The 22,788-nt window shown below is 47.9% G+C and overlaps 1 protein-coding gene across 1 annotated transcript in view; it reads left to right on the forward strand.

Moving 5' to 3' along the window:
- Positions 1-495: 495 nt before the first annotated feature.
- GRM7 (glutamate metabotropic receptor 7) overlaps positions 496-22,788 on the forward strand; it is a 303,787-nt gene continuing 281,494 nt past the window's right edge. The window contains exons 1-2 of the mRNA XM_075713720.1: positions 496-521; positions 621-1,155. Of these exons, the coding sequence (XP_075569835.1) occupies positions 496-521; positions 621-1,155 (561 nt within the window). The remainder of the gene's footprint in view (positions 522-620; positions 1,156-22,788) is intronic.

Below are 22,788 nucleotides of genomic sequence, written 5' to 3' on the forward strand. Positions count from 1 at the left end.
GGAGGAGGAGGCGGAGGATGCTCCAGCGGGGCTGAGCGGAGCCGCCTTTCCTGGGGGCTTCCGAGCCGCCCCCGCGCCCGGCTCCCGGCGCTGACCCCCGCCCGCTGCGCTCCGGCCCCGGGCAAGCGGGGCTGCCCCGGTGCCCCCCTCCCGGCGCCGCCGGGCTCCGGCCGGCCCCCGCACCACCTGTAGCCTTTCCCCCCGCACCCCCGGGCCCGGCTGCGGGGCCAGCGGAGGGGCCGGGGCCGCCGCCCGCCTCCATCCCCAGCCCCGGGCCGGGCTCGGGCGGCGCGGCCGCATCCCTGCGCAGCGGCGGGCGGGGCGGCGGAGGGGGCGGGAGGCGGAGAGGCCCCGGCCACCATTTAAAGCGGCAGCGGCGCGGCGCGGCTCCCCAGTGCCGGGCTGCCGCGGAGCAGCGGCGGAGGCAGCGGCGGGCAGGGCGGGAGGGAGCGGCCGAGCCCCCCCCCCCCCCCTCCCCGGGGCACCCCGGGCTGCATGAAGGCGCAGGGGAGCGCCGGGCACCACCGCCCGGAGCAGCAGCAGCAGCAGCAGCAGCAGCACCGCCCGGGGCAGCATCATCCCCGCCCGGGGCATCATCATCCCCATCACCATCATCATCCCCGCCCGGGCGGCAGCGGCAGCACCATGGTCCGCCTGGGCGGGCTGCTGCGGCTCCTGGCTCTGCTGAAGTTGCCCTGCTGCCTGCTGGAGTTCCTGCTCTCGGAGGCGGCCCAGGGGCAGGAGATGTACGCGCCCCACTCCATCCGGCTGGAGGGGGACATCACCCTGGGTGGGCTCTTCCCCGTCCACGCCAAGGGGCCCCCGGGCGTGCCCTGCGGGGACATCAAGAAGGAGAACGGCATCCACAGGCTGGAGGCGATGCTCTACGCCCTGGACCAGATCAACAGCGACCCGGACCTGCTGCCCAATGTCACGCTGGGCGCACGCATCCTGGACACTTGCTCCCGAGACACCTACGCGCTGGAGCAGTCCCTCACCTTCGTCCAGGCTCTCATCCAGAAGGACACCTCCGACGTGAGGTGCACCAACGGGGAGCCGCCCGTCTTCGTCAAGCCGGAAAAAGTAGTTGGAGTCATCGGGGCGTCGGGAAGTTCGGTGTCCATTATGGTGGCCAACATCCTCCGGCTTTTCCAGGTAGGGCTGGGCGGCGGCGGGCCGGGCGGGTGGCGGAGCTCCATCCCGGGCTCTGCCCGCCGCTTTCAACTCCGTTCGTGCCCCTTCGGGCGCTCCGTTCGCCTCCCCTCCGGAGCATCCGCCTCCCCCCCCCGCCACCCGCTGTGTTTCAGCATCCTCCCCCGTCGCCCTTCCCCGCCGTGCGTGGCACTTTCTGGATTTATCGCCCCATTTGCAAGAAGCAATCCGCGAAGGGGAAGGGAAGGGGGGGGGGGAGAAGAGAAAAAGCAAAAGCGATGTTTGAGATGGGTTTGCGTTCAAGAGAAATATGGCTCGGCAGGGATGCGGGCGCAAAAGCAGCGGCGGCACGGCCGGGACAGGGCTTCGCGGGTGACATTTCCACGCTGTGCGAGCGCAGGGCGCTGCCAGCGCCGCGGCCGCCCCCGTCCCGGGGGGTCCCGGGGGTCCGGGGCGGGGGTCCGGGGGGGATTTCCCCGGCGGCGCTTGGCGGAGACGGGGCCGCGCTGGGCACCTCCATGCCCCGAATGCTTCCCGGGGCCGGCTCGGGCCGGGGTCCCCCTGCCCTCCCGGGGGGTCCGGAGCCAGCCCAGGGACGGAGGCGGCGGCGGGGCTGGGGGCGCGGCGTCCCGGGGCCGGGGGGCGCCGGCCGGGCTCCGGCTGCAGCCCGGGAGCGCCGCTGCGCTCCGAGCCGGGGCTGGGGGGGCTCTCGCAAGCACCGAGGGATGAGCAGAGCCGGCGGATGGAAGAACCGTGCGTGCCCGTGTGTGTGCGGGGGAGATGCGCTGCGGCGCTGCCCGTTCCGCTGCCTCCCCCCCCCCGGGCCGGGGCTCAGCCTCGCTGCCTGTCGGGGCGCGGACACCGGTCCCCCCCTCGCCACCAGCACCCCCCTGCATCCTCCTGCCCTCCTCCGGCGCCCCAAGTCCGGGAGAGCGCATCTGCCCGGGGCTCAGCCGAGATTTGGGGGCCCCGGCGGCGGGGGGGGGGGGTCGGGGACGGCCCCGGGGGTAGCGGGGGTCCCCCCGCGGTGCTGAAGCCCCCGGGGCCCGGCAGCGAGCAGCGGGTGCTCCTCGGCAGCGCAGCGCCAGCGCCAGAACCGCCACCAGATGCATCGTGAGCAGCGGAGTTTCTCGCTTCCTCTCCTACGCCTTCGCATGCGGAAGGTGGTGGTGGGGTTTATTTTTATTTTTGTGCAGCGGGCGGAGAGATCCCCCGCTTTTCCCAGCTGGAAACTTGTGAGGTTTTCACGGCAAATCCACTCTCCGCTGTCAGCAGTCGTCGTTTACTCCTTATTCCCATCTGGCTCTCGGTGCCAGGTACGGCCGCCACACGCAAGGCAAGCGGAGCGATGCGCCTTCTCCCACCGCTGCCCTTTGCGTGCCCAGCCGGACTCGCTCCTGGCTGTTTTTCCTGAGAGAACACTGAGGATCCGGTTTTGTTTTTCTTGCTCGCCTCCCCCCCCCTTGGCAAATTAAAATGCGACTTGCGCTGCTTCTGGATTCAGCGGCGTGCTGAATCGCGGACAATTTGTGCGGCTGTAACGTGGGGTCTCCGTATTGAAACGCTGCCTCCGGGAAGGCAGCCCCGCTGGTGTGCGCGAGCAGGCTTGGCATCGCCAGGCACGCTGTACTTATTTCTGTTCGAGACTTCTTGCATTACAAACACCCCTGCCTGGGCTGCAAAACAGATGATCTCATGTTCTGCTTGAGCTGGAGCCGAGAAGCTTGGAGGGATGCGAGCGGGGCTGAAGTTCTGCTGAAGTACCGGTTCAGCAGTCGCTGGTCTGCTGTAGACTTCCACCAGCCAGCAGACTGAAATTAGCCAGCTGTTTTCTGCTGAATCTCGTTGAAGAGCAAATCCTGGGCGCTCTGTACTGAGATCTCGCTCAGAAGGAAATCCTGGGCGCCGGGAGGCTTTTGTATAATGCCACAATACCTGCAAAAATCTTTGGTGATACGTTACGTAATGGAGTTTGCAGAAAATAAGACATTTGGGCAGTTTCTGCATGTAGAGATACTTATATAAATCTAAATATTTTAATGTATTGTGACTAAGCATCTGTTCAGAATTGCTTTTTAACCAAATCATCCAGAAAGCAGGAACTGGTACATACTGAGAGAGATTTTACTGAATATGTATTTCTGCAGCTCGGTTCTGCCTTCTCTAAGTGGATTTTTCATGCAATAAAACTGTTCCCTATTTTCCTCTCCTCCTTCAAAACACGACCCAGCCAGAGAGAAATAAGAAAGAACAAACTATTTTGAGAGAGAGGAGGAGAACTGGACCTATTAAGCGACTAAGTGCTGTTGCGTGGCGGTGGGTGAGAAGCTGTAAGTTATTGGAAAGAAAAAAGCCCAACCAACTGCCCAGCCATAAAAAACTTGTTCGCCTCAACACTTTCTCAGATGCATGAGCTGTTGCAGCCAGCTTGCTTCTTGTGGCTGCTGTAGGCTCTACCGCCCAGGGCAGTGGTGAAGGGCAGGCGAATGGCTCCCCAGCGCTTATTTTCATGCCCAAACTGGCTTTTCCCTAGCATCTCGTGGATGAAAGCTCTTCCCATCTGGAGGCCTCTGCGAAGAAATCTTACTCACTAGTGTTTACATTTCTCTGACAGTATCTTGGAAGAGAAGTATTTGTACTCTACCTTAATGTAGGGAGAAAAAAAAAAAAAATCTATAACACCCATACAGAGCACAGGGGGGGTTTCCTCAGCCAGCTCCTGATGCTTAAGGGCCTTTCTCCCCAGGAGGGGTAGGATTTAGGCTGCTCATCTTCCTCTCTGCGTCCAAAGTTACGATAGCGCTCCTTGCAGCTCGCCTGCCTGTTCCCAGTCTAGCACGGAGGTTTGGGAGCATCTCCAGCTAATGCCAACAGGTGGAAAACAGCACCGAGGTCCTCTGGTTTGAAGTCATCCGCGCAATTACTGTTTGAAGCTTTGCGGAAGCTTTCCTTTTGTAAAAAAAAAAAAAAAAGATGGGAAGGATCTACATTAGACTTGGGCTTTTCCCTGTGTGATGAAAGCAGAAGTCCCTCCCCCTGCCCCTAGACCTCTCTCTCCCCACTTATCCCTGAATTGCACCCTCAATAAAAGATGATGGGAATAGTTGGGGCGGGGGGATTTTCCCTGGAGCCGTGGGGATGGCAGGGAGTCCCAGCTGCGCGCAGCCGCTGCCGGAGCGCAGGGCAGCCGTAACCCCGGCTCTGCCTGCCTGTGACTGACGCGCTCGTGCCAACGGAGCGAAGCTGTCGGGGCTGCTGGGACGCCCGAGCGGGCCATCGCTGGCTCTGGGTCACACAGGACGCATTGGAAGCGGGCACGGGAGTTGCCAACGAGGGCTGTGTGTCTCCTAAGGCCGAGGGCGTGAGGGGATTTCTCTTCTAAAATTACCGCTAATGAGAGAGGCAGCTGCCCTGCACGAGCGCAGGGTTTAGAGGAAGGGGGAGGCTTTACGCCCGCGTTCGCGCCCTCTCGTTGCCATGAGCTTTGCGTGGGACCTTCCGCGAGTCGCTTCAGTTAAAACGTTGGAGAGCATCCCAGCGACGCACCGAGGTCCCGTCTTCAGGAGCACGTTAGACCCCGCGCCGGGGACGCGCTGGGGCGCAGCTGGGCGCTTGGCGCGCTTTTGAAGACGGCGCGGACGCGCTCTCTCCGCGTTGGCGACGGCTCGCCTGGGGAAGGGGCGAGCTGGGGGGTGCCTCTGGCCGGGGGCTTTATTTTTGCATCTCTTCTTTAACTTTATCCTCTTCGGAAGCAGGGATGGGAGCACCCCGGCCATTGGGAATGTGAGATAGCCCTTTCTGGCTGCGTCCCTCCGCTCCTCCCAGGGGCCGTGCCCCGTCCCTGTCCTGGACGGGGAGGGATTGGTAAACCGTGAATTTTGGGAGCAGGGCTGCGTGGGGCAGGCGCGCTGCCCAGCCCCGAGGGCCCGGGTCTTTGCCGCAGGGCCTGGGATTAATGCAACAGAAGCGATAAGATAATGCGTGGTGGACCGTGGAGCTAGAAATGCATAAATATGCAAGTATGTCAAACGCAGTGACTTCTTCAAAATCCAATTCTGGCAGAGCATGCTAATAAATAGTATGCCGATTGTAAATTAAATATCTGGTCTAAAAATAAACAATTTGGAAAGCTGTTTCCAAACGCATCAGGGAGTTCAAGGCAATATGTTTTTAGGCTGCTAGTTGTGCATTGTAAAAAATATCGTTACTTCGCAGTGTCATAGCTTTCCTTACAAATTTAACTCCATGAAATTCAATAACTATGCTGAAAAAAATCGCCGAATGTTTCATCTGTTTTCGTGTTTTCTGGGAGTAGAACCATGCAATATGGGGAATATCAGCACACGGATTTCTTTTTTTGTACTGGAAAACTAATTTTTGGACTCCCTTAGAACTACAGACTTCTCATTACAAGCTTTAATAATGAACTAATTACTGCTTCAGGTTTCTGTCCTCAGTGGATGCGATTTTAAATAGTCAATCAACGATCATTCTTTCTTGTCTAAATACCTTTTTTCCTTTATCCGTGATGGTTCTTGCGGCCCATAGGGGTGCGTTACCAAGCCCCTCCAGGGAGCTTTTTAGAAAGCGGCGTGGGATGAAGGAGTACAACGAGTTTGGGGGCACAAATGGAAACGTCCCTTGCATCCCTTGGGGGGCTTTTGGCTCTCTTGCCTTCTGCGGGCACCTTGGTACCAAATGAGCAAGATGAACGTTGCAATCCTGCCTTCTGCTCTAGACACAAGGAAGCCAGTCGAAAAGCGATTATTCGGCAAGAAATACAGCTTGAAAGTGCAGCTCTGAGCCGGATGCTTCTTTTTCCTTAGAAAAGGGTGCGCCTTTTCCAAGGCGCTCTGAGCGAGGATATCCTCCTTGCCAAAGCGGTGGCAGCTGCCTGCATCAACAAGCTGTGGCTGGCTGAGCCGCGACGTTCGAGGTGCTGCGACTGGTATCGATGGAGACTGTGGTTCTGTCTCAGCTTCTGGCTTGAGGGAATTAAATTTGGCTCTCAGCAGTCGCCAGTGCCTGTTCCTGCTGGATCTGCAGTATGGTCACAGGGAAGAAGGATGAGGGCTGTATGAAAATCGATTTACAGAACGTGCGAGCCCATGATTTCGAGAGATGCTTCTTAAGTGTTTGGTTTTTAATTAGTTTTGCGCTGCTCATCTGATCGGTTTCTATAAACGTACTTGCAAACTGATTGTTCCTCCCTCTCTCCCTCTCATTTGTTTAAGTTTCCCGCAGGAATGTGGGATATAGGCCCAAAGGTTTCCATTTCTATAGGTTCTGGGTGCAAAGCCAAAGAGTCATGCTGAGACCCCTCCTGCTGAACTTGCCTTAACGGCAGTAAATGGCCAATTTAATTTACTGCAATGTACCTGCCATGGGGGGACTTTTGGGTTGTCACTGGTTTTTGGGAAGAAAACTAACATACTTAAGCACTATTTTTCTCTAGTTGCTAATATATTTTGAATGCCTTACCAATTTATTGCATTTTCCTCTTCTAACTTTTAATAAGACACTGCTGGGTTTAGGAAGTGGAGTAATGATTCATTTTTTAAAAGATATTTCAGGAAAACTATACATTTTTCAGTTAGAGTCCTATAGAGAATTTAACAAAGAGCTAAACACAGGAATCAGTAAACTTCAATTCTTTGCCTCATTTCAAAAAGCAGCTTTTGTGTTTCTCAGCAAGCTTGCATTTTCATCAGCCTCTAAATATTTGTCCTTGTTGTTACCGATGCACCTGATACATGTCAACAAGCTGAGCCATGCCGTTCAATTGTATTGTTCTTGAAATACTGGGCTATAGTTAATAGATGTGGAATCTTATTTCCTCGGTACGAATCAAAAGTTAAAGGAAAGTCCTGGCTTCAAGAATTCACGTGTTTCCATGTGGAGTTATTGATGGGAGGTTGGCGATGTTGTATTTTTCTGGAACGCGGTGTTTTGAAGGTAAAATTTATTTTCTTGACAAGGCAAAATTCAGTATTAGCAATAATCTCGGCTCTTAGTCTATTTTTGAGCGTGTCTCTGTAGAGGTGGGGCAGAAGGGATGGCAGAGAGTCCTGGGGAGGAAGACTGGCTCTGCCAGGAGAGGGATGCTCGCCCATGGAGAGGGGCAGAGAGGGACGATGGTGCTTGCGTGAGCAAAGGATCAGCGGAGAATTGGGGCTGGCGTGGGGGGCGGCGCGGGGGGTGCTGGAACATGGCAGCTTGTACGGTGCAAGCGTACATTCAGCCAGTGCATTTGTGCAATTCCCAGTTTACTCTTTGAAAAGAAATAAGGTGACCTCTTTGGAATGACAAATGGCGGGATCATTTCGAGGCATTAATTTTTATGAAAGAAATATTGATCTGGTTTTGAATCTCATAACACTAATGCTGTAAAACTACATGTACTATATTATGTATTTTATTCCATTAAATGAGTTCTGCTTGGAGGCATGAAAACCATCCAACACAATACTCTGCATCGTAGTATCAGATGTTGTTATTTCTATTTATAGTGATATTCAAATTAATCTCAATGAGTGACAACGCTGACTGTCCCAGACATAGGACTATGATGAATTTTATCATAATATTGGAAGATACGAAGCATGTAATTAAGGCTGCTTGGAAAGCATGGAATCCAATATAGTCAGGTCATTAGTGTGGTGGAGTGGGTATCCAGGCAGAGAGAAATCTGAAGAAAAACAAGTATTTCTAAAGCCTTCCTCATTACTGATGATTCACAAGGTCCTATAAAGCCCTTCTGCTGAAGGCAGTAGAGGTATTCTGAATCATCACCAATTTATCTGAGAAAAAGGCATGGGCCTGTTATGGACCACGAAAATATGGTAGCTCTGCCCTGCCCCAGGCCACCGGTCACTCGTGCACGGTCACCACGCATTTGACCGTGCTGGAGTAACGCTCACACCTGCAGAGTTCTTCCATGCAATTGTACTACATCAGGAAAATGACTTCAAATGACAGCAATTAATACGTAAGAATGGTCTGAAAGTTCTTTAATGTCTGTGTCCCCATGTCACAGGGCCATCATGCTACCCCTGCGCGGACAGCACAGTGGAGGTTGCCGTGGCACTTTTATTTTTTTTGCAGCCCGGGGGCTGCTGAGTGTGATGGAACTGGTCCTGACGTGCAGCGTCCAGGCTCCTGTGGGCTGCATTTTGTAACAAAAAGCCCTTCGCCGGCACCGTGCACACGTGGACCCGGTGGCAGGGTGCAGGATGGTGCTCCTCAAGCACGCCTACAGCGGGGCGGCTGCCGAGACCTTCGCATCGGGGTCTCGCTCCTTCTGCAGGGGGCAAGTGCCTTCATTTGACAAAATTTGACAAGTGCTGTTACATTTCCAGAGAAACTGTGACTCCAGCAGTATTCCCGAACTTCCCTCTAACTTAGTCCATATTGTGGTGAGCGATGCTTTTGCTGCGTCATTTGGGATGTTCGGGAGAGGCATTAGCACGCTGTATGAACGCGAGCGTGTTGCGAAGTACATATCCTCTTGTTCCTTGGCTGCCGGGGTAATGCAGGCCAATGCCTCGCTTCCAGGTACTTTTAAACGAGCTTGGCAAGCGTGCCCAAACCCCTGTGAAGTGCTCCTCGTTAGAGATCGCCTTTCCCCTTGCGCTGAGATCATGTGAGGCGCTCAGACTACCTGGCCTCTGATTTAAATGGGAAGAGAAGGCAGACTTGGGAGACCTTCCCTTCTGAATGCCCTGCGCTGCCTGCTGTGGCGCAGATAAAAGTCTTTCCACGTCGGGCACATCAAATAGCTCTATTTTTGCTAAAAGGATAGCCTGACCTGTGGGGCAAGGGGGACAGTTAGGAACAGTGTTGGGTTGCAAGTTTTCATTCTGATGATGGTTCCGCTAAACTTCTACGTTTGTGTATGTAGGTGTTTTATAGATGTATAAAAATACATATACTTGCATGTATATACATTTCTTTTTTTTTAAAGATATCTATGCTGTAAACATAAGTGACCTGTCTTTTAACATCATGCTTGGGGATAAGGCTGGGAAGGGGAGAGCAGGCAGCAGTGCCGGGCCATGGTGGGTGAGGATGGGATGGAGCACGCCTCCGCTTTTGTTGACCCCCGCTGCTGTCAGCGTGCCGACAATCGTGTCACCTGCTCGTTTGGCTTTTCGATTCTGTCTGTCTTGCATTATGATGATGTTAGGAGTCAGAAGGATCAATGATGTGTGATTAATAGCGAAAAGACGTGTTTTAGTAATACACAGCCACCTCAAAGGCGTTCAGCATTACGGTCAATGGGTTGTGTTCAGGCTTGGCTGTTCCTACCTGGGAAGGGAGCGAAGGGAGGATGGGCAGAAACCGTGATGGAAAACAGGGGGAAGAGCATGGAGAGGCTGGCGTGCAGGGTGAGAGGGTGCTGGAAGGAGGATGCTCTGCGGGACCAGCTCTCCCTCTCCTCCCACCAGCAGGAGCCTCAGGACTTCCCCGGACAGCAGTTGGGGTGGCTTTCCAGAGCCTCGCATGGGCCGAGGGGATGGCCAACAAGGCTGTGGTGGCTCTTCTCTTCGTGGTGGTCTACTGGCCGTGTGCCTGCCACCTTGGTCTCTGCCTAGAGGCTGCTCTGGCCGATCAAAGCAGCAGTCAAGGTTGGGGTGGAGAGGCTGAGAGCGGTCACTGGGCAGCGCATTGCCCTGGTAGGGGAAGCAGCCAAGGTTGAGTCTGGTATCTGCACAGCCCAGTGATGACACAGGAGTCCCAGGGAGGAGACAGCCCCATCGGCATGTCATACGGTGGGTAACCGGCACGGGGCCGCTTGCCTTAGCCCAAGGGCAATGCCTTGCTGGAGCTGCTTTACTGCTTCCAGTTCAAAAGCCAGATAATCTGGACCTGGCTTTGGTGTGGTCCCTGTGCTCCCCTGCCTGCTGTAGATACGCCCTTAGATCTTGCTCTTACAGTTTTACAGCTGTTCTTGGCTTTTCACTTGCGGGCATAACAACTGCTGACAAAGCCAAAACCTGAAGCTGTAGTTGTCCTGAAAAATGACTCTGATCCAGGTTCTCCTCAGGTGGGTTGGTACAAACCCGTATCTCCACTTACTTTGTCAGAGATTTCACATTTCTGTGGCTGATAGCACGATGTAGCGAACAGCCCAGCGCCTTTCGGGGTGCCCGCAGCTGGTGGGGTTCGGCGACACGAGCCCCGTGGAACGAGCGAGCACCGGCACCGTCTGTGCTGCAGCCGCGATGGGAGTTGAGGGGCGAGCCGAGCCCCGCGCTGCCTTTAAACACCCCTTGTCACCAGAAACGTAAAGGAGTTGATGGTAGCGTGGCTGTAGGGGCTTTCCAGGGCCAGCTGGAAAAGTCATCCTTTCTGTTCATAAACCACATTTCAGTTATAGAAATGACGATGTAAAAGTGAATATAGATCCTTGCATGTGATTTTTATAGCAGCCATTTATTACTAGCCTATGCAAAGGCCCTAATCCTGACTTTTAGAAGAGTGCCTATACATAAATAGGACTATAAATCCAAAGACTGTAGAGGACACAAACACACGCTTACCTTAGCACAATTTTCCAGCGTTTTCTTTGGATGCTCCAGCACTGGATGATGTCAATGGGACGTCGACATCATCTAGCAAGCTGGACGAGGATCTGGCTGATTCACTTGGGCAGTTTCAGGCATCCCTTTGTCCTGGTACCATCCCCTCGACTCCCACTCGGGCCCCTCGCGTGCTCCCCTCCCCTTTTCTGGGGGCAGAGGTTATCTGCGAGCTCCTGCCGCCAGCTCCTTCAGCGGCGGTTCTCCGTACTTGCGGTGAGACACCGATCTGAGAAGGGACCCTATATGGTCCCATGGGTGGGTCCCATGGCTATATGCCAGGCTCATCCTAGCAGATGCTTGCCTAAGCTCTTTTATAAACTTTTCTGAAGAACGTTCTACAACCTCCATGAAAGACTGGTTTTTTTTTTCCCCCTTAATAGTCAGCTTTTATTCCCTTTGCTGGAAACTTTCCTAGTTTTGTTTTGACTGTGCTTGCACAGCAGGCCATGAGGCTTAAGTGCAACACAAGATGCAACAGGTATCTTCCTAAAGCAAGACTTTTGCTCTCCTGTGCTGGAAGTTAGGTACAAAAAGTAGGTTCTGAATGCTTTAGTGGGAGGCGTTTATCCGCAAGATTAACATTCACTCAGCTGGGACTTGTGAAACTCCACCTCTGCCTGATTCAGGCTGAAGATGTTAGCCTAAATTTCCCATGGTCTGGCTGGGTACTAGTGGTTATTTTAAATTCTGTCTCATCCCACTGACGCATTTCCAGTCTAGACTACCTGTGGTAAAAACCAACCAAACAAAAATCCCACAAGACGTTTGCTTCCACAATAGCCCTTGTTTAAAGAACTGAAAAATTTCCAAATGAAGAAAATAATAAAATCCCAATTCTCTCCATCGAGTGTCTTTGGAGAGGACAGAGGGTTCAGGATCTCAGGAGGCCTTTGTGCCTACATCGTCTCAGATGGAAACGCTCACGTTCAATGCCTTGCAAGTTTGCTTTCTCTGCTGCCATTTCAGAATTTGTGTAGAGTAAAGCATTCTGCAGGCTCATATGCAGAAGATTTTCTAATAAATTTATTATTTCATAAATATTTTAATAACAGTAATTAAGCATTCATCAGAATGGAGATTTCTTTCAATGTTATTAAATTCAGCCTCATAATTATATGCATGGTATTTTTGCACACAGTACAAACTGAGTGCAGTTGCTTTGTAAACGTATTGCAGCACTTGGCGACACAGGAGGAATTTACATCTTTGCAGGATTGCTGTCTCCAGCTATTGGCATGTTCAATATACCAAGAAGAGCAGGACAGCAGGAAGTTTTCTTCTGTGAGAATGGAGGATTTGGGCCGTAGGGAGTGCAGCAGGCTGCTATTCCCAGCAACAACATCCGATGAGCTCCTTAATAGAAGATCACAGATAAAATGCAAATTGTGAGATGCAGGAGCGCCAGTTGCACCACAGGCTTCGGGGCGGGTGCTCCGGCAGCCCTGTTGGCGCACACCGCGATGGCCACCACTGCTTACTGGGCTATCAAATTGCTGCTAAGGTCGACACAAATTTACTTTTGAAATAAATTTTGAAATTATTTTTGTGATAAATCTGTACTTCTTTTTTTAACACAAATTTATTTTTAGACATCTTGAGCTAAACACAGCTAAGCTGGTATTAGAAGTTCTGTTGCCAAAGAAAGCTTGACTAGACTGACTGCAGGTCTGACAGCAAATTCACTTTTCCCTGTGAATATGGCCCTTTATCCTGCGAGAGCCACGCATTTGCTGGTTTCTAAGTACCTCTGCTTGATAAACACAACTTGGTAAGCTTAATCAACTTTTGTTTTCAGTTGTGATATCAGGGACCGCTAATGTTTAGTCCCAGTAATACAAGACCCCATGTAACGTCCTTTAGCACTGAGGGTAGGTATAGGCGTATACTCTCTAATTTAAAAGTGAAAGAAAGATCATCTTTTTTTCCCAGATGAGTTCAACTGGCCATAGATGTTTGATAGATCTCTAGTGCTCATCTTGAGTTGTGACAGTGTACCCCATGTATCTCAGTACTTAATTCCCATGTTAAGAAAAAAAAAATCAAAGGCAACTTGATCGAATCCCACGTATCAGCCTGTATCTTGTGAATCGCTAGGACAACGCAGAGTCTAGCATTCACTGTGCTACGTTCTCCATTGATTCCCCAGTCCCCAGCCTTCAGCATTTGAATTTTCTTTGACACTCAGGTCCCTAACCACCTTGCTCGTGCTGTAACATGTATTCTGGCTGTGTCCAACGCTCGCTGCTGCTCTCTTCGTAAAACTTCAAAGTTCAGAACTCGCATCTCAGCTGATGCAGCCAGAACAGCCTGTGTTGCCTGCTCACCTTCCTGTCCGTCCTATTGCATATAAAATGGAGTTGATAAAGACCTCTCAGGAGTATTATTAACGTTACCTTCCTTATCGCGTCTTTTCCACTTGCTGTTTCTCTTGCATTTTCTATCCCTACCCGCAGGGATAACTCTTCCCACCCTGCCTGGCCTCACATGGGGATATGTTGGGAGCACGGCTTCCCAGAGGACCACCCACCTATTCCTGGTTAACGAGGGCTGGTGGCAGAGCTGGCTTTATTCAATTTCAAAAAAGTGATTCTGTATGGTCGGGGTCAAGTTCCCTGCTGATGGGTGCAAGTGGAGCTCTGACAGCTTACACCAGCTGAGGCTGTGGCTTGCTTTTCTATATATTTATTCCCTTTGGAAACGGGTACATTCCCCAGTTCTGGGATCTTTGGGGCATGAGGTATGCTGAGATGCCCTTAGTGTGTGGTCATTTCTCAGGGCGATGCATAATGAAGAGATGAATATCAAACAATAAGATACAGGTTAATCTAATGGATGGCTGAAAGCTAATAAATTCTGTTGTCTTGAATGTAGTGACAGCTCATAAGAGCCTAGACAGCATCACCGCCAGTTTTAATTGTGCTAGTGCCTTGCTGCTATAGAGACAAGACTAAGTGCCCGGAGTTTTTCCCATGCTGATCCCATCAAGATGGAGTCCTAATAGGTAGGATCAAGGCCAAATCCCATTTAATAAAAAAATGGCAGGAATAAATCAAAAGTTAAAGGGAAACTGTCAACTCAAATTTGTCTGGAGGTTGTTACTTTTGTAGAATTAAAATCCAGCACTAACAGAGATGTTTTAGTGATTTTTTTTAAAGAATTTTGCAGTAATACTTGAATGCACAGAAATGATGTTGACAATAAAAAGTAATTAAATTACTTTTTTGGTTTTTGTATCTGACAGCAGCACAGAAAATCTCAGAGTATTAGCGATGTAAAAGAAATTATCTTTTTAAGGTGTGTATACCACTAATACAACGAAGGATTTTGAAAACTGGGAATGGCTATTTTGATGTCTTGAGTCCCCAGCAAGTCTGTGGCAACTGAGGGCTCCTTGCCTGTTGCAATGCTTGAAAACATTTCCTGTCCTAGAACGTTAGTGTGCTAGGTAAAGTGATTTGTGTGCTGTATGGGATTCTGGAAGTTGACACAAAAAAAATCAATTTTCCATCTGCCTTCAGCAACCATGATGGCATCACCCCTTAAGGAGTTACAGCTTGTTTGCACTTTGTTAGCTAAAACGGGTGTGTGGAATCGGAGAAATGACTTGGCTTCTTCAAGCTTTGTGAAGGATGTCCAGGACAGCTGCAGAAGTCTCTAACACATTGAGACCTATAACAGATCTCACTGTGAGCCCGGGTGGATGGTGTGCAGGGCTACGGAGCAGAGGTGCTGAAGGCCGTTGAAAGGCAGCTTTCCATCTTTAGGACTTTTTTTGTGATATGGTAAACTGTGAAGGGCATGAAATCCATGAAGAGATGAAAGAAATCACAAATCTCGTTTTTCCCACCTGCGATAAATGTATTTTGCTAGAGAATCAAATTGTTATTAAAAAAGCCCCCAAACTCTGTGCTTATTTTCTCAGGAAGAATCTTCTTACATTTCAGAAGACAATAAATACCTTTAAGCACAAAAGCACTGAGGAATGAGGCTTAGAACTCTTCTGTAAAATGTCCTGCTTGAGACAAGCAAAGCTTCTGCTGCTCCCTCTAAGAAATCCGTTAGTGAAATAATAATTGTTTATTCAAACACGCGTTATATGCCTACGTTTATGATGAATGCACGTATGTGAAAGAAAGCCCATGTTTGTTTCTGAGCACGCATGTATGCTGTGCTATAGCCCTGAACTTCATATTTAACTCTGCAATGACTCCTTCCTGATTATCACAACCCAGCAGCTGATCCTGGCTCAAAGCTCTTATCAGCCCCAGTGGAAATGCCACATGCAGAGTGAGAGCAGGGCCGTCAGCCACCGCACTGCAGCCTGCCTTTGGAGCAGACCTGGGACTCCGCTTACGGGTAATAAGGCGCGCTTGCATGTTAGCAAGCATGTAAATGCTGCGGCAGCAAGGTAGCTGAGGTATATCATTCATGCTCTAAACTATGAAAAAAAGTTGCAACAGTTTATCATAAATATGAACTGTTCCACGGGGTGAACTAGCTGATTTGTGGTACCTCTATGTGGCAAATTATTATATGCATTTCTATGCCATGGTTTATTTATACATATTGCTTTGTTTTTCCTCTTGCTACTTTTTCGAATTGAATTTTTTAGCAACAAATGTGTGCGCTTCTCCTTCTTCCCTCCCTCTGCTGTTCCTCGCTCAGCTCCTAAGCAGTCTGGAAAATTGGTCTGACAGCTGATTCTAATCTCCAGGGTGAATTTTAGATAAGACGCTATTGGGTTCATGAAATTAAGTTTTTTTTCATGTGCCATTATAAAGGTATGAGCTAGCAAAACTAGCAAACCATTCTTTTTGTCTTTCTTACTGTTTTTGCAGAGTATGTTAAATCTTATCACTTAAATGATAATAAATATGGTACAGATTAAAAATAACAAAAATAATGAGGTATAGTTTAAACACACAGCTAGGCGAAAACGCGGTCTTTCTCAGTTGAACTGTTTGTGCTGTTCATGAATCTTTTTGTCATATTTGTTGACTGAGATTTTATTTTTCTGAGTGTGCTCCATGAATACCAATTAAAAATGCCAGTTATTTAATGAAATAAAATTGCACTGAGGTTCGTGCCGCTTTACGTCTCAGTTTTGTGCTTTGCATTATACCTGGAGTCCTGAAAGTTTCTCAGCGGTACTGTGGTTTGCTAAGAGGTGAGATGGAGTCTGGGCTACAGCGCCGGTTTGTTGCGGCATTACCTGGGGAGGGTGAAAATGCACCCCAGGGTTTGGAGAGGCTGGGGATTGCCAAAGCCAGGAAGTAGAAATAAAGTACATTTCCAGTTTCTCCCATTTTCGTTTTATCCCAGCCTGTGTCTGAAAACCAAATCACTATATTGATTGTTACTCTAAAGCTTAATAAGACATTTGGGTTTTAACCGGTGATGGTCTTTTGGAGCGTTTCGGTGATGAAAATTAAAGTTACAAAGAATTACTCAGCCCCTTTGTTGGCGGTCATCCTTCTTACTGCACCTGTGCTCTTTGGGTGATCATTTTCCCATGGTCTGTGTTTGCAGGGTCAATTCCTTGGTTTGCTTTGGGATGGCTAAATCCATGTTGAGTTTGATTTGACCAGTGGGCAACGTGGGGATGCTTTGGCCCTCCTGTATTGGGAATGTTTTCTCGTGGTCCATGGTGTTCCCCTGGTGACACTGGGACAGTAGCTGGTATGGGACCTAGTGACTCCAGTGAAAGCCTACAGCACGCCTTAGTCAGCCTTTAAGGAAAGAGTCGATGAGCTTAGTGAATTACCTGGGATACCGATTGCAGGGAAGGGGCATATTCAGGCTAAATGACAGCCTGTCACTGCACAGAACAAAATACTCTTATAAGGTACAGCAATTTTAAAAATAGAAACCAGGGAGAAAATGGACTTGAAGGTACATAGCACTCAGACAGACAGGAATTGGTCCTAATGGGCCTTGAGCTGTGCTAGGGATGGAGGGCTGTGAGCTCAGCCAGGGCAGCTAGCTGCAGGTGGGAGCAATGTTACTGCTCTTACATGTCTTCCCTTATCAAATTTATTTTTATTCCTAATTTGGACAAAGAACTCCCCCAGACTTGAACTTTTCCTTGTTTGGCTGCTGCGAGGGGCTGCTGGCGGCTGGGCCAGGTGTAATGGGGGAATGAACCGCAAAACCTCTGCACGACTTGCTTTACTTTGTAAAAACTTGCATCATATGAAATCTGCTGGGCCTAGATTAGGTAATATCTGATTTCAAAAAGTAATACATGACCTGGCTCCCAAGTCTAGCAGATGAGTACTCGGTGCAAGCCTAGGAAAGCCGGAGATGTGATTTTTTATCTGCTCCTGCACGCTCCTTGCTCTCAGTCCTGCGGGCTTCCCAAGCGAGCCCCCAGCAGCCCCAGGGACCCTGCTCGTACCCAGGCACCAGCCAAGTAACTCCCCCATTGCCCGGGAATCCCCCCCGGGTGCTCAGGCCGGTCTCGCCGCTGCTTTCTGCAGCGTAGCATTGACGGCCGTGGTGAGCACGGACTGTCTATTCCTTGTGCTCGGGTGTGGAGGAGCCCTCTGGAGCCTCCCAGACTTGGCAAGTTTATTGTCAGAACAGCAAAAGAAGGAAGAAAAAAAATTTTTGCTCTCCAGGTTGTTCCCCCCACCCCGTCTCTTCCAGTTCTCACATAAATTAAGCAAAACGTGGTACAACTGGAATCTGTTTTCCGTAACAGTTGGCAAAGTGTAGTATGTACTATTAAACCCAAATCCATTGGCAGGTGCAAAACCCACAAAGCACTTCACCTTTTTGTTAAAGGCGTACTGCTCATCTTAATTTCAGGCATCACGGATAGAAGAAAAATATTTGGAAGACGTTGTTTGGGGTTTTTTGACCTATAAAATAAACCCTGTGATAGAAATCTGGGTGTACCTCAGCAGAATTTGTGTGTAGTGTATAAATTCTTCACCATGAGGACTATCCTCATGTGAGGAAAGCTGTGCAGCAAGGTTTTGACCTCAACTGGGGCTTCTAACTGGCAGTATAATACTAAAAATATACAAATTATTGTAATGACAGTGCATCAAGAGCTGGTTTTTGGCTGGAGTGAATTTGTCAGCAGAATTGCAGAGATGGCCCTTACCCTAGGATTTTGCTCATTGTCTTTCAGAGATGAACACAAAATCTACCCGTAAATAACCAACTCGACATTTTCTTCCACAGCTTTGAAAAGAGAGAAACCCTGCCAATAGTCTAACAGACTAATACCATGAAGTGTCTTCTCATGCAAAAGAAAATCCTGCCCACTCTTAACAGGGATTAATTTCTGGCTGCTAGGGTTGCTGACTTTTCAGCGTACCGTTTCTTGGCTTGAGAATCCCAGTCGATCAGGAGAACGATGCGTATTATTTTGGCAGTTAAGTGTTATTACCTTTATTGGTTTTGGTCGATGGATGTGCTGGTATTGTCAACAGCTTCGATGTAATGGTAGATAGAAAGAGTTGTGAAATCTGGTTGGCTAATACTCGTGCCTAAAGTAGCTTTGGGCACGAACCAAAGGCGGTATGGATGAACACAGGGTTGTGAGTCTTAACCCCAGCCTGCATAGTGATTAGTGCCTTTATCCCGGCAGTACAAAGGGATTCAATGATATCTTTAACTTCTGTGTAAGAAACCTCATCCCTGAAGTGTCAGCAGTAAAACCTTGCTTTCGCAGCTTCAGAAACGCGGGTGGTTGTTACTGGGGCTCTGTTAGGACCAGCTCACTGATGTCAGTTTGAGCTGCCAAGCGCTAAGCACTGTGAAAAGCCCGTTAGGATGGATCCTAACAGAAGGCAAATGTGTTCTAGCATTTTTTTTTTTTTTTTCATTCTGTTAAAATGAACTTCTCAGGTTAATTACTTGATTTTTTTCCCCACTTTGCACTTCATCATTATGTATCTCCAAATAAATTTGTAAATTCACACCTTGTTGACAAGAACATTATTCTGGGGAGCAGTGATCACAGCTTTGCTGGTAATGTGTCTAACCAACAGCATCTATGAAGTCCTATGAGCACTGCACTGGGAAAAGCAACAAATAGAGCTATCTAGATAAAAGGAGAAATGCGATTATATGCTTTATTGAAAATGTGATCACACTCTTCAGATTTTGGGGACTGGCATTTTTTTGTAAAAAAGCCCCCTACCCAGTCAGAAAAAACACTTAAAACTTCAGATTTTTTTAAAAACTTGCAGATGTAAACCTGCCCAAAAGGCTCAAAACTCAAAAACATTGTGAAGTTTTAACATGATTATTTTAATGGAAGTGTAGATTCTCACCGTAACTCATGGCTACAGGAGCTAGGATTATTAAAAAGTCACGCAAATACAATTGCAATGGCAGTAAAATGACAAAACTCTAAACATGCTGTAAGATGCTTAGGACATTCCTGAAGACTTTTTCCAGTACAGGAAAGAACCTAAACTTGAAAAAAAAATATATGTTTATAGGCAATTTTTAGATTTTCATTCAGTGGATTTTGGCACTTTGACAAGTGAAGGTAGACATGTTAAAAATAAAGAGGTCTTCATGCCTTCAAATTTAAAAATACTCACTAGTACATAAAGCTGTTGAAATTTGATTAAAATCTTACATGGTAAAAAATGTACTCGTGTGGTGTATGAAATAGCGTAAAGGTAATTCATGTGCGCTGGAGTCCCATCAGTGACCTCCACTGTGGAGCCACGTGGATGTATCGCGTTGATGGTTTTGCACTTTTCGACTCTCTGTCTTGTATTTAGTTCACTAATCCAGCGCCTCGGCTGGTTATTTTGGCGTGCCAAGTGCTTGATCCTCTTCAAATAGTTGACATCCTCTCAGTGCATTAATTCCTCTCTGGCATTATGGTGATAAGGTATCCATGAGAAAAGTTGGAAGATTAAGACTAGAACTGAGTAAGAGTAGGACTAACCTTAATTAATGCGTGTTACTGTTTCTTATATGACAGTTTATCTGCTCTTAATTAATGTTAAAAGCACATTATAGATGTGTGATTATAGACTTATTTTAAAAAAGCAATGAGATGGAGAGTAGCTGTCATGATCCAACAAAAGGTATACTTAGATGGCAAGAGAAAAAAGGTAGTTACCAAGACGGCTAAGTCATCCGCACCCCGGGAATCAAATGAGATGACTACCGGCTGTAGTTGACCTCTCTGTCTCTGAATTAAATGGAAATTGAACCGAGCAGCCTAGTGAATCTTCTTCAATTTTGCCAGTTTTTATTGACTCCTGTAATTGTCCTAATGAGACACTGCATTTAAGTTGTCTAGTCTCTCCCACCCACTATTTTTTCTCCAGCTTTTCTGAAAGTCTATTTTTTACATGGGCTGTTCTCATACGCAGTTCTTTACATTAACAGTTTTAAAACGACAGTTCTTCTATATCTTTTTTAAAATGTTCTCTGGGGAATTATGCTTCAAACAGGGAAATTGTATGTTTCATTATCAAAAAGGTTTCAGGCTTTATCAGAGTCTTTTTGTTATAGTTGTCATGGAGGTTTTTATTATTATTGTTAAATTGAATAATGGGGAGGAACCTGTTCTCAAGTCTTTGTACAAGAACTAAAATTTAAATCCAGATAAATCTGTTCTGTTTGTAAAAGGGACTTTTTAAGGTTAACTTCATTTAGTTACAATCATTGGAAGTGCGGCTTTGTTACTTTATCTGAATTAGATCACAAGGGCTTTTGCGGCTGTAATAAGGGAAGATTGAACCCGACTTTTAAATGTAGATTGAGTATCTGGTAGTTGTTTTTCAGGGACTGTTATTTCTTGATGATCAGAAGAAATCCTCCCTTAACCTCTTAGGGCTGCTACAGGACCCTAGCAGGGATGAAGTCTTCTGGTGGTGGCATGGAAAGAGATGCTTCAAAAAGCCCTGGAGGTGGATGTTCTTTGTAGTAAGTACAAAACACTTCCTTTTGGGTGGGGAGTGAGATGCTCCCCAGGCGGAGCAGGTCGGACGCATCACCGTGTTCATGGTCCTTGACAAGGACCTCTGGCGTTACCTGGTTAATACAGGCAGCGCAGCCGGTGCCGGAGCATCCTCGCCCATGGCTCGCTGCCGCTATCGCCGATTAGCACCACCTCTAGGGAAGCGTGCTCTGCACCAGCAGCTCAGCTGGAGTATCATGAAGCTGGAAAAATCACTATACTGGAGACGGCATGCTAATTATTATTCTGCATGAACTCGGTATTATTCACAGCCATCAAACATCCCTGGGACGGCAACAGCTCCCGATTTCTTGGGGCTGGGACGGATTGTGAATAAGCAATAAAGAGATTAAAAGCTTGGATCTGAGTGAGCTCTTGCAGGTGGGAGTCACTGCAGCAAGAAAAGCAGAGGCAGCGAGTGTAACCTTTTCGAAATGTGGGTCAAATTCAGCAAATAGTTTTGAAATAGTTTTGTCTAAAAAAAAAAGAAAGTGGAGGAATAGTTTGAAAACATTAAAAAAAAAAAAAGTCATTTCAGCATATTCAGGCTAGCCCAGGCTTTAGGGAGCTCCCAGTTCAGAGAAAGCATGAAATGTAAATACTTTATATAATGCTTACTGTGACCATCATACTCATTGCGCCTATGAAATGCATCATTTTTTCCTTCAGATGCTGAAATTTGTTGACAATCATTAATAAGAAGAGTCCCCCAGGATTGTTTTGGTGTTACGCTGTGGGAACTTTCCTTGTAATTACCACAGTAAGGCAAATTGCAGTAGTCATTTTAAAATAACAAGTTTAGATACTGACCTTTTTCAAAGGCTTTGATGAAAGATGTGAAAAATTGGAATTCATTATAATATTTCTAATTTCCTGACATTAAAATAGGAAAGACTTTCTCAATGTGCATCTTCTCAAATAGTTATCATCAAATGTCCTAGTTTAACAAAGGTCCCTTGACTCTATGCATGCCAATGAACTTAACTATTGAATTTATAAATCGGTGCTAATATATGCTCCACAAAAGGAAAGGATTTCTTTCTGTGTATACATTGCTGTCATACAATTCATTACTGTGGTATAAATGCCTGAATGAGTTTGGTCTAAAGGTGCATAAATACATTTAAATGGATTTAAAATGGGGACTATTAAAATAACTACACAAATCCCCTGAGAGCATTTTTTTGGGCAAAATTAAATTCAGGACACACATGAAATCTAAATAAAATAAAATAAAATAAAATGATTATACATGATTTCAACATTGTCATTATTTGTTTTTTATTTAAAGTTATAAGAAAGCACAAAAATAATTCTTAAAGCAATTTCTAAGACCGTGGGGAAAGTAAGCAAAAGCATCTGAATGCTGTTTACTCTTGAGAAGAACAGGCAGAATTCTGGTTTGGTGCCAGTTTTTTTATTTTTCTGTGAGTGGGGTTGGTTGTGTGGGGGGGTATCATTAACTTGAAAGACCCTAACCAGAACCATTCTTCAAGGCTTTGTTTAACGACACAATGAGACAGTCCCTGCTCTAAAGAATTTACCATCTAAGCAGAAAAAAACCAAAGGGATTGGAGGAAAGATGTATTATCTCCCTCTTGCAGATGGAAAACTGAGAGGCATAACAGATTAAGTGAATTGCCTCTGATCGTTTAAGACAATCTGTGAGCGCTGTGCAGTGAACTTCGATAACGCAAGTCGCCGTGAGAGCCGTGGCCAAAAATCATCCTCCCCCATCCAGACGATGGGGGAGAAGGGAGCGTTCTCCGATGGGACGCGATTTCTTTTCCTTCTTCCTTGCTTCTAGGGCTCGATATTCACACACTGTTTTCCTTGGCATCCTCCACGCTGCTCCTAGCATCTCTGAGGCGAAAGTCTTCCCTTTGGAGGAATAGTGGGTTGCGATAACTCTGGTTTGTTTTCCCACCGTGTTGAGATTTCTTACTGTCAGGTGAACGTGTTGACAGCAAGCCAGGTAATAAAGCTTAACAGTGGGTGAAAAGGATAGTTCTTAAGCACCTGTGGCTGTTTACTGGTAAAATTGGGTATAAAACTGAAAGGATTGAAATATCAATGTAGGAGGAAGTTAATGCCATTCCCTTTAGAAAA

Source organism: Pelecanus crispus, chromosome 7 (assembly GCF_030463565.1).
Source record: "Pelecanus crispus isolate bPelCri1 chromosome 7, bPelCri1.pri, whole genome shotgun sequence".
Lineage (NCBI taxonomy): Eukaryota > Metazoa > Chordata > Aves > Pelecaniformes > Pelecanidae > Pelecanus > Pelecanus crispus.